General features: G+C 39.0%; 2 protein-coding genes and 1 pseudogene across 6 annotated transcripts; 1 reads left to right on the top strand and 2 right to left on the bottom strand.

The window, feature by feature from the left end:
* The first annotated feature begins 133 nt into the window (after positions 1–133).
* On the top strand, positions 134–1,580 carry LOC121796276 (annotated as a pseudogene).
* On the bottom strand, positions 1,491–4,639 carry LOC121796277 (putative uncharacterized protein YDL057W). 5 transcript variants are annotated; one of them, XR_006049726.1, is made up of 8 exons: positions 4,464–4,639; positions 3,511–3,629; positions 3,294–3,376; positions 2,922–3,043; positions 2,398–2,562; positions 2,203–2,296; positions 1,873–2,125; positions 1,491–1,610 (listed from the first exon to the last, which is right to left on the bottom strand). XR_006049726.1 is itself a non-coding variant. In XM_042195086.1 (8 exons), exons 3-8 carry the CDS (start codon positions 3,622–3,624, stop codon positions 1,945–1,947), a joined length of 759 nt encoding a protein of 252 aa, XP_042051020.1. In that variant the 5' UTR covers positions 3,625–3,629; positions 3,869–3,996; positions 4,464–4,595; the 3' UTR covers positions 1,746–1,944. The 5 variants fall into 5 exon arrangements, 3 of the variants coding, with proteins under 3 accessions (XP_042051020.1, XP_042051017.1, XP_042051018.1); XR_006049725.1 differs by having other exon boundaries at positions 1,507–1,639; XM_042195086.1 differs by lacking the exon at positions 1,491–1,610 and adding an exon at positions 3,869–3,996 and having other exon boundaries at positions 1,746–2,125; positions 4,464–4,595.
* A 1,530-nt stretch (positions 4,640–6,169) lies between these two features.
* LOC121796274 (probable pre-mRNA-splicing factor ATP-dependent RNA helicase DEAH5) lies at positions 6,170–11,143 on the bottom strand. The gene is made up of 2 exons (XM_042195081.1): positions 7,745–11,143; positions 6,170–6,760 (listed from the first exon to the last, which is right to left on the bottom strand). Exons 1-2 carry the CDS (start codon positions 10,963–10,965, stop codon positions 6,367–6,369), a joined length of 3,615 nt encoding a protein of 1,204 aa, XP_042051015.1. The 5' UTR covers positions 10,966–11,143; the 3' UTR covers positions 6,170–6,366.
* Positions 11,144–11,713: the final 570 nt, after the last annotated feature.

Below are 11,713 nucleotides of genomic sequence, written 5' to 3'. Positions count from 1 at the left end.
GGGTATGAAAATTTCCATATTTTAAAATAGTATGTTAATTTCTACATGGAAAATTTCCATATTTAAAAATAATGAGTGTATTATAAATAATTGTCCCAAACGGACTCTCTTCATTCCCACGCTTTCCCTCTTTTCAAAATTCCCTCGAAATCCCTAAACCTCGAAATCCTTTCCCTCTTCTTCATCAAAATTCCGGCCACCGGAAAAGATCCTCGGTTATCTATTCCCGGCGAAGAAGAAAGAAGTTGAGAATGTGGAAGAACACGGAAGATGAAATTGTGAAGGCTGGCATTATGAAATATGAATCAATGGGCAAGAATTTCTTCTGTGTTGCCGAGGAAGTCGGCCGAAGAGTGTAAGGCCCGCTGGTATGATTACCTGGCTCCCTCAATCAAAAAGGTATGTTCCAAATTCTCTGATTACCAAAGCAAGATTTGTTATGTTTTGTTGTTTATATCTGATATTCTGATTACTTGATTGATCTATGCTAGTATTTGATGGTTTCCTGCTTTTTTTTATGTGTTTTGTATTTGATTGATTGCTAATTCAATTTTGCTGCTGGTTGTGTTGTGTTATCTGTATCAGATTTGATAGAAATATTTGGAAATTGGAGTAGATGTGGGATGATTATACTATGTGACAATGACAATCTTGTACTAGTAGTAGACATTTATGCATAAAAATTACTCCTTGAATGTTATAGTAGTTGTTAACTGTCGTTGTTTGTGAACCGGCCGGAACTAATCCACTTCCTTCCGTGATATTGCAGATTGAGTCGACGCGAGAAGAAGATGAGAAGTTATTACATTCAGCGAAACTCATTGCCCCCGTTGTTGGGTGTAATCCTTCACAGTGCTTGGAGAGATGCGAAAAGCTTTTGGATGCAGCCTGTGCCAAGGATGGCAACTATGATGACCCTAGAAAATTGATTGACCCCAATTCGGAAAGGAAGCCTGCTCGTCCTGATCCGGTAGATATGGATGAAGATGAAAAGCAGATGCTTTCTGAGGCTCGGGCTCGGTTAGCCAATACTAGGGGTAAGAAGGCAAAAAGGAAGGCCAGAGAGAAACAGCTTGAAGAGGCTCGGAGGCTTGCTTCATTGCAGAAAACAAGAGAGCTTAAAGCTGCTGGAATTAGCCATAGCAAGAGAAAGAGATCAGGAGGAATTGATTACACTGCTGAAATTCCTTTTTCAGAAGAGACCACCACCTGGCTTTTATGATATTGCTGCTGAAGATCGTCGGCCTGCTGTATTAGTCAAGTTTCCTACAACAATCGAGGAGCTGGAAGGTGAAAGAAGAGTTGACAGAGAAGCTCGCTTGAGAAAGCAGGACATCGCAACAAGTAAAATAGCAGAGAGGCGGGATGCTCCGTCTGCAAATAAACTTATTGATCCTGAAGCAGTTCGAAAAAGGCACAAGTTAAATCTCCCAGCCCCAAAGATTTCTGACCATGAGTTGGAGGCAATTGCTAAGATGCGAAAACAAGAAAATGCTGCAAAACGTGCTCTTCTTGCAAGACGTGGCATGACAACCCCTCGAAGGACTCCTGCTGAACACTCCATTGCTTGGTGGGGATAATCCGATGCTGCCTCCGAGGAAAAAAGGATACTGCAACACCAAATCCTCTCATGACCCGTCTGCATCACCAAAACGTGATTTTTTTTATTGGAAAACAGACTATCGGCCTATGCAATGATGCCCGTTAATAATTAGATAGTTGTATAGATGCAATATATCAAGGTATTTTATTTCAAACAGATAGATCTCGTATTTTATTTCACCAGCGATGCAAAACCCCCTCATAATCATTGCGAACAATGTACATTATCAAACAAATAATTCAAACAGATTGACAGCTTATTCTTATTACCTTGAGTTGGTCCAAAATTCGAATTTTGATGTTTGATCTAACAACAATAAGCATTTTGCTGAGATGTTCACTCTACTGCAAGGATTCCTTTACGAAACGCAGAACTACCGAAGTCAATTCGTCCTGATGTGAACTGTACTTATGATCAGCTCCTTCGATTATCTGCAGCTCGTGGTTTGGTATAATCTTTGCAAACTCTAGAGCGTCGTTTACTGGGATCGTTTCGTCTGCTGATCCGTGAACTGTCAACACTCTGTATGCATGTTTCGAAAACTTACCATTACTTTTCTGCATAATGTAAACTCGAAGGAAATGTAACATCATACTTACTTGCAACCCTTGTCGATTTTAAGGCATGCCTCATGCATGTTGGTATTCACTCGCTCCAGTAAACTCTTCTCCGTGACTCGATAACTTACAGCCCCTATACGAAACACTTCATTTAGCACGGCATTGAGGCATTCAACTATTTCGAGTGCATAAATCTCTTGGTGAAAGCAAAGAAAAGGAAAATGCGGAGGAAACCTGATTTAGTTTTGACATCAATGTAGCCATCCTTCTTCAGCGTTTCCATGAAATTTGCACCAAGGCGTCTTTCGAGACCACTTTTGAGATCATAACGGCCACAGACATTAACAACGGCACCTATATCATGATACTTGGATGCATAAAGGAGGACAACGCTGCCACCTGCAATGCGCAGAAATAGGAAATTTACGCAAACGAATCATTTTCCAAGTAGAAGCGAGATCAGGAAAAGTGTGGGGGGGGGGGGGGCACATTCAAGATTTCATCAGATTTTCTAATTAGAAATGGTAATGTAGCGCATAAGTAGAAACGATTCCTACTATTTCCCAATTAACTATAAAAGTTACGTGCAATCTGCTGGTAAGGATACGAGACTGACTCACTAGGTACTGAGAGACACTAAAGTGGATCTGTTTTGTAATTCAGGCTGAGTATTGCAAACTCATTCCACAATTGGAGTTCGCGGCCTTATCTTTGTTACAGTTACTAGTCCATCTCGCATGTAGTTAGTAATTGCATACCTTTACTATGCCCTAGAACAACAGCCGGTACACGTTCTACTCCAGTGAAGTATTCAACGACAGACCTCAAGTCTTCTGTCTCACCTGCGTAGTTACCATACTCGAAGGGGCCTTCACTTTCCCTGCATATCCACTAAGAACATGAAACCAAGATATCCAAAATAAACAACCTAGCAATCAATTCCACCTTACAGTGGAGACAAAAAGAGAATGTCATACTGATAATAGTCTACACATATAAGAAATGTTTTGTTTCACAACAGAAATATAAAACATTTCTACGAGCTTCTGTTCTTGTATTCTTGTGTGATCATAACCAATCTTTCCATATCACAAGGCAAAAATGTGGATGCCTAATGCATTTGAGCTTACCCGTTTCCAGAAAAGTCGAAGCGAAATGCACTAATTCCTTCTTTTTCCAAAGCAGCAGCAAGGTTTACCATCATGTTGCTCTCCTGCAGATAAAAAGATTTTGAATGAACCGATAAATTAGGCAAACTCAGCTCCCTTTCAGGTTAGTACAAGCAGAACTAGAACAGTCTCCATCATTGCATACAAACAAGTTTAGGAACTAAACGAGCTTACAAACCTTTGAGGATCGAAAGCCATGGCATAAAACCGCAAGTTTTTCTGATCCAGTGTCATGAAACACACCAACAAGCTTTTGACCTTGCTTGTTTGGTATTATTATTCTCTGCTGCATACCTACTGAAACATCGTAATTCATATGCACGAAAATCAGTAAAGACTTAAGTCAAATGGTTTCTTTAGTAATGATCATGACACAGTATCAAACCACTAGTAAAGGCATAAAAAACACATTATAAAATTGGGATCTTAGGCAAGTTAAGACAACTATTCAAATTTTGTACAAGTTCTCGACTTCTTTAAAGCCATATGGATTCTGCTTAGGATAACGCTGATAAACTTTATCGATGCACAAAAACCTCCACAGTTTAACGCCAATCGAGGTTCTTTTTATCAGTATCAAATGACTACACTGCGCCACCACTGAAGTGAAGCAATCGCACTTGAAGTGGAGATGGCTTGGTACATGTTAGTGTCGAAATCCAAACTGCCCAAAATAAACACATTAAGGGAATCATGGAAAGTGCATTATGATTTGAAGCCAATGTAGCTTGAGGGACAAATGAATAGCACTCTAAAACCAGACTCACACACCCTCACCTACTTAGGGGGATGAGTGACTAATCCATGATTCAGATCCTTTTACCAGAAAAAAAAATTAAAAAAAAAAGAATTATTTTGTCCAATGTTGAAGCTGTACAATATTGGTCTGTTCTTCACAATTTGAGCAACCATTTCTCAACAAGTTCTATTCTACACAAACCAATCAAACCTTACAATACTTCACTCCCTCAGTCTGCAACAGCAACACAACTACATACTGATGCTGATGTATATTAAACAAATTCAAATAGAGATATGCATTTATATGAACATATGCTGCAAAATAGAATCTTTCACTCGTTTTGCTAAAAATTAAATTCATTAATTCATTCAAAGATTAGATTTTGTGACCTGGGCTTTCAGCTACGACGAGGTTGGTTCTGAACTTAATTCGGGGGTTGAGGGATGAAGAAAATGTGACTCGTGGATTCTTGTTCGGAAATGATGTGTGTGTGAGCATCAAATTCGAAGTCATCGCTGTATTTATTTTAGGAAATATGTTGATTTAAAAGTAGGATTCGGAAAAGAAAAATAGTGGGAAATGAATTGATGAAAGGAGATGGTTGAGGATAGGGATGTCAATGCAGCCCGCAACCCGTGGGCTGACCCGAATAACCCGCCAAATTTATAGGGTTAGGGTTGAAAATTTCTAGCCCGATAAAATTACAACCCGATTAGCCCGCACCCGATTAACCCGTAACCCGTTAGGGTCAGACCCGAAAACCCGATGGGCTGGCCCGAAAACCCGATAAAATTTCTATTGTTCTATTTGTTTGACTCCGAATTGGACAATTTCATTGATTATTTTTATAATATAGATAACTAAAAAAATAACATTCAATTTTATATTAAACATATAAATTATATATTAAATTTTTATTAATATAATAAAAAATAAATAAATTAGAAACTTCTTATTCATTAATAAATATTTAAATTTATAAACATGTTTTAAAACATGCTTTAAAATATTTAAATTTATGTTTTATTTTACACAAATCTCAAATATTAGTATTTGATCATGTTTGTGTTTGAGTTTAAGTATAAATCTCAAACTTATCATAACTAAATATTTATATTTTATAAATATAACTAATTTTCGTCATTATTTATTGGATTAATCGCATGTTAATTTTATCGGTAGCAACCCGATTAACCCGCTGGGCCAGCCCGAAACCCGAGCGTTTAGGGTTAGGGTTGAACTTTTATAACCCGAAAAAATCTCAACCCGATTAGCCCGCACCCGATTGGCCCGCAACCCGAGTAGGGTTGGCCCGAAACCCGGTGGGCCGGCCCGATTGACATCCCTAGTTGAGGAGGCCATGCCATTTATATTGGTTTATCTTATCAAAAGTAATTTATGGCCTATGTTCAATTTGAGACAAGATTTTTTCCATGTGATTTTTTATTCGAGAATATACATTGAGATCCTTTCAAAAAACACAATACATATAGTACTATATAGAGAAGAAAGGAACTTAATTAGACGTAGTTATTTTGCACCATGTCGTTTTACCCACGTGTTTTAAATTGGCTGCCACGTCAACTAGTAATTCGCCGAAAAACAAAAGAATGAGATAATTGCGAAAATTTCAAACTTTGTGACTTATTTTTAGAGTTCATTTGAAAAATGTGAAACAAATTAGAATTTGACCATTTTTAGTAGTCATTTATTTATCAATTTGTTCTTAATCAAAATAGAAATATTATTATCTCTACTTTATTGTTTCTCCACTTAAACAAACTGTATAATACAGAAATACTCGAGTTTAGATAGGATAGAGAAATTATTATACAAATATTGTTCCCTGTAAATTATGCCCATCAAAAACTAACTCTCCCTTGGGCAGCTTCCGACGAATTTAACTTGAATATACTTTCTTCGTCCCAAAAATGTAGTAATCCATTTTTGTCATTTTAATCTATCCTCCAAAACTATGGAATTCTATTTTAGTAAACTCTTTCACCATACATTCTACTAATGATGTGGTTCTCATATTTCTGTTTCTCTTTCGTACTTTACCAATTTCACACTAAAATCTTTCATACTTTACCAATTTCACACTAAAATCTGGGTCGATGTCCCCAAAGTCTATTATTTAGGGAACAAATAATAAAAATTGTATGGACCGTTAGCAGCCCTTCTGGTATACAATCTCAAAGGTCAGCAGCACTTCTGGCATACAATCTCATAAACAGTCGGAAACAAGTCCATGAAAAACTAGCCAACAAAAAAGTACCGAACAAAGACAGACTAAGCACGCCTTTTGCTTAAACGCCAAGAGTTTGGTTCGTGATATCTGTCGTAGAGTGGCTCAATGCGCTCTTGTCTCTTGCGCTTGCTCATTTTCGTAGGATCTGACACTTTGAAGAACCTTGGAGCAAGTTCAACCAACCACTTTGGATCTATGACAGTCACCTCGCGCATATACTCCTTGGTGGTCATCACCAATTCGTGGTAAATAACCCAGTCGGGTTGTCTCTGGAACAAAGCACTGCTTGGATGTATATACACCGGTTGGTTCTCAACAAGTGTTCTGTAGCCTTCTTGTGGATCCTTCCTAGCAGCATGGAAAAAGAAACCAGCACCTATAGCCTTCCGTATTTTTGCAAAATTCTTACCAGCACTCACAACATCCAGTTTGTACCTGTTAATACAGCAAAATTAGAAATTAGAAATTTGCATAAGTGCATTTTTGCATGCAAGAGACTTATGATAAGTTACAGTGAGACAGTCAGAGGCATATACAGCTCATATACACATAAGAAAACCACAAAAAAAAACATGTAAATCTTACAGCTAGTCTCAGCTTATTCTCAGAGGTTTTCAATGGATAGAAATCTTAGTTCAGAGACTAAAAAGATAATAATATTGGTCCAGAGACACAGTGATCAATGAAAACTTTAGTCACGTTTCCCCAGCGAAGACTTCCCAAAGAAGTCTATTACTCTCTACATCTCATTCAAGATTGCCATTTTCTTGAATGACACACAATTTTAGGTGGAATTGTTTAGTGTATTAAAGTAGAGATAGTAAAGGTAGATGGGTATTTTAATAAAGAGGGAGAAAAGACAAATTTTATTCTAAATAAGGAAAGAGGAAAGATACATATCTTGAATGGAGCTTAGGTAGTACATTTCAAAAACAGATGAATAATCATATACAAATCATTAAATTCAAAGAACTATGGGAAACCAAGCAAATACAAAAGTTAAGCATTCAAGATAACTTTAGTCAGTCACAATTTCCCAGCATAATAAGTCTATTGCTCCCTCGTCCCATTCAAAATGGCCACTTTCTTGCTAAAGTAGAGATAGTAAAGGTACTTGGTGTTATAATGAAGAGAGAAAACTTTAGTAGAGACAAATTACAAAGGAAAGGTGGTCATCTTGAAAGGGAGTACAATTTTTAAGAGCCTAGTTAAACAAGTTATGATAATTCAAAAAAGAGATTAATAATCATATAGATCATTAAATTCTAAAAACTATAGGATACAAAGAATGAATCAAAGTAAATACAAAAGTTTAGCATAATTACAAGACCATACTTGTATTAAACTTAAACCAACCAATAAGTAATAACAAAATTGCATAAAGGCAATTGAAGAAAGAAGAAGAATAGAGATACATACTTGTCCATGATGGAGAGAAGCTGCTTCCTCACATCCTGTGCCCTCCTCAGTGATCGTGACTGAACAAAATTCTCAAAGCACCATGGACCAGAGAAATTTTTTGCTTTCCATGCCTCATAAACAGCAAGTAGAGTCAAATGGTCTCCTTCCGGCTGGAAAAACTTTGCTCTTTTCTGATCCGCTTGAGCCTGTTTTTCTCGTGGCCGGTAGAATATATTTCCAGTTTGAATCATTGCAATAATGGTAAGAATCTCATCACTGCAACCAAGATCCACACTGGCAAGAAGCATTTTGGACAGCGGAGGATCCAACGGAAATTCAGCCATTTTCCTACCCAACTTAGTTAGAAGACCCTCTTCATCCAGAGCTCCTAAACTGTATAGCTGCTCCATGGCAGAAATGAGAGCCTGAGGTGTAGGGGGGTCCATGAAATCAAAAGACAACAGATCATTTATACCCATAGCTTTCAAGTTAAGAGTAGTCATTCCAAGATTAATCCTTTGTATCTCTGGAACTGTGGTGGGAGACATCTCATTGTGGAATGCACTCTCTGTATAGAGGCGATAGCACTTTCCTGGTCCTGTACGCCCAGCACGCCCAGCCCTTTGTTTCGCAGACGCTTGTGAGATTGGAGTTATCACCAAAGAGTCAAGCCCTTGTTTAGGATTGTATACGTTTTGCTTAGCAAACCCGGGATCAATAACATAAAATATTCCGTCAATAGTCAAAGAAGCTTCAGCTATATTGGTCGCAACAACGACTTTCCTCTTTCCTGGAGGTGCAGGATCAAAAATCCTGGACTGCATTTCACTAGGCAGAGCACTGTATACAGGTAAAATAATCAGCTCCGGAACATTTTTCCCTAGACCCTTCATTCTCTCATAGAGACATTGACAAGCATAATCAATCTCTTCTTGACCAGTCAAGAACAGAAGTATATCACCTTCAGGTTCAGTCAAATGAATCTGTAACACAGTGATCAATGATGCATCCAGATAATCACTTTCCGGCTGCTTGGTATACAGTATTTCTACTGGAAAAGTTCTACCTGGAATGGTGAAGATGTTACAGTTGAAGAAATATCCGGAGAACTTCTCCGCGTCCAAAGTTGCAGACGTGACAATCAGACGAAGGTCGGGCCTTCGTTTTACAAGCTGCTTCAGTAATCCAAAAAGGACGTCTGTGTGAATGGTCCTCTCGTGAGCTTCATCAAGCATTATCACTGAGTACTGAGATAAATCTTCGTCTATCAGAATCTCTCTCAGAAGCATACCATCAGTCATGTACTTGATTACAGTCTCTGGACTGGTGCAATCCTCAAAACGGATTGCATACCCGACCTCTTCACCCAGACGACAACCAAATTCCTCAGCAACCCTCTTTGCCACAGACATTGCAGCCACTCTTCGAGGCTGAGTGCATCCAATTTTTCCCTTAGTGGTGTAACCTGCCTCAGCGAGATATTGTGTGACCTGAGTCGTCTTTCCTGACCCCGTTTCACCAATAACAACCAGGAGCTGATTTTCATGAACAGCCTGAACCAGCTCCTTCTTTAACTTGTAGATGGGTAGACTCTGTCTCTGTTCCTGAATGGAAAGCTTTGATCTTTGTCCAAAAGTTAGAGCTTTTCCATATGCATCTTTCTTCCACTCAGGCATGTCATATGCAGACAAACCAACACCTCTCAGTTCCTGAGCAAGATGCCGCTCACCTGTTTCTGGCATTGGGTCTTCCCAAGGACGATTGAGATCCTTTGGGATGGAATCCAGCATGGTTCGCTGTTGTTGCTCCCTAACCTCCCTCCTTTCCTTTATCAGAGCGGATTGAAGCGCTGCTGCACGGCTCAAGGACCCCTCAGGATTCTTGAATATCTTCACAGGGGACATGTCAATGGAATACCTACTCTGACCCTGCAAGAAAGCAGGTTCATCATCATTCAACTCAACCTCAAGCTCCTCATCTCCACCTTCTTCCTGATACATCATCCCATCTCCCTCATCATCAAACATAGGATAATCCTTTACGCTCATAACACCAGAAGCCACTAGCTGCTTAGCCTCCCATCGCTCGGGTGAACTCATCTTCTTCAGTGGTCTCCGCGATGGCACAGCATCAACTTCCTCTGTTATCCTGATACCGGACAGGCCAATCCTACTCCCCATCCCTCCACCATCATTCCTACCCGAAGGGTTGGCCGTCATACCATCATCTGTCTCACTCCTCTTCAAGGGCAACAAATCCTTTCCACTGTTCTGATCAACATCCCTCATTGACAAACTCAGATTACTCCCACTAACCGAGATAACCTTCACGTAGACCTCTTGGTCTCGCTTCACTACATCCTTGGCATTAGAAATCCTACGTGTTGCCAACTGAGACACATGTACCAGACCCTCCTTCCCTTTAAAATCATGAAACTGAACAAAACACCCCTTATCCATCACCCTCGAAACCCTTCCTTTGTAAACCTTGTACAATTCCGGCTCATCCGACTGGCTATCCTTCCCCTTCCTCGCTTCTCTGTTCTCGTCATCCCTCTCTTCATCATATTCATTCCTCCAATTCCGTTCTCCTCCTCGATTCCTATCCCTGCCACCGTTCCTTTGCCTACCTCTCTCATCGCCATAACCATCCCTATCTCCATCAACACCCCTCTCCTCCCTACCCCTATGCCTACCTCTCTCCTCCCTATCCCCATGCCTACCTCGATCCTCTCTATCCCCATGTCGAACCCTTTCCCTATCTCTATCTCGATCTCGGTCATGTCTTCTCTCTCTCCTATCACCATCTCTGTCCCGATTCCTATACCTATCTTCCTCATCATTCCCCTCCAGTCTCCTACGCCCTTTCACCTCCTCTTCAATCTCCTTCTCCAGCTCCTTCACCCTCTCCCTCCCATCCTTGATCTTCAAAGCTGTAAACGGCTCATCACCCCCCTCCTTCGATCCCTTCTCCGATTTCGACTTCTGCTTCGGCGGAAGAATCGCGTGAATAATGGTAAGAAGCGTGCGGACAAAATAATCGGGCATTTCCGCCCCATTCTCCTTCAATTTGGCATCGAATTCGTCCACCGTCTCGCAATTCCTACCCATCTCCGTGATGAACTCCGCCAACACTTTATCCCCAAAACCTAAATGCGTTTCCAGCTCCGTACATACTTTGGAAACTAACGACAAATACTCTAGCTTCTTCAGCCCATCGCCTTCGATTTCAGCCACCATTGCTAAAGATGCTTAAAACTCTTCAAATTAACGAAATTTAACGGATAATCGAAATTTACAAAGTCTATCACTGAATATATAGATATATATACACAAAAACAGAGATATGCTCTTTCAATTTGAGAATTTCTGTGTTTAGGGTTTTGGAAAGAAGAAGCGTTTCGAATAAATAGCTCTGATATTTTTGCGCCTTGGTGATTATTTTATTAAACACAATAAAAACATTAAAAATAAGTTAAAATAGTCTCAAAATATGGGTATTTTCTGTTTTCTCGTGAATATTTTTAAAATTGCTACTCCACATTTCATATTCACATTTATAATGCATTTCCGATATACTATTTGATTCTCAATTTTAATTTTTTTATTAAAAAAGTATTATTTTTAATTTTATAACGAAAAAGACTTAATAATTTGGACTTTGATTGAATTAAATTAATAGCAATATAGATTTTTGATCATTTTCATCCAATAATTTTTTTGTGCAAAAAAGTAAAAAAGACGTAGAATTCGAGTGAAATTTGAATGATTGGAATTCGTATTTCCCAAAAGTATGGTCTGTGTCTCTGAGATATCAACATGCAACAAAAATCGTCAATTTTCAATCTTGTTTTTCTAATGATATCATTATATCAAAATTCCGACATGTTATAATAATTAACTTGCCATAACTGTGAACTAGGCGGTGAGTTTCAATTCCAAATTTTTGGACCGTAAATTAACGATAAACGAATGATTTGGTTCAAAG

Source organism: Salvia splendens, chromosome 3 (assembly GCF_004379255.2).
Source record: "Salvia splendens isolate huo1 chromosome 3, SspV2, whole genome shotgun sequence".
NCBI classification, from domain to species: domain Eukaryota; kingdom Viridiplantae; phylum Streptophyta; class Magnoliopsida; order Lamiales; family Lamiaceae; genus Salvia; species Salvia splendens.
The sequence above is the reverse complement of the archived record's forward strand: the minus strand, read 5'-3'. Positions and strand labels throughout refer to the sequence as shown.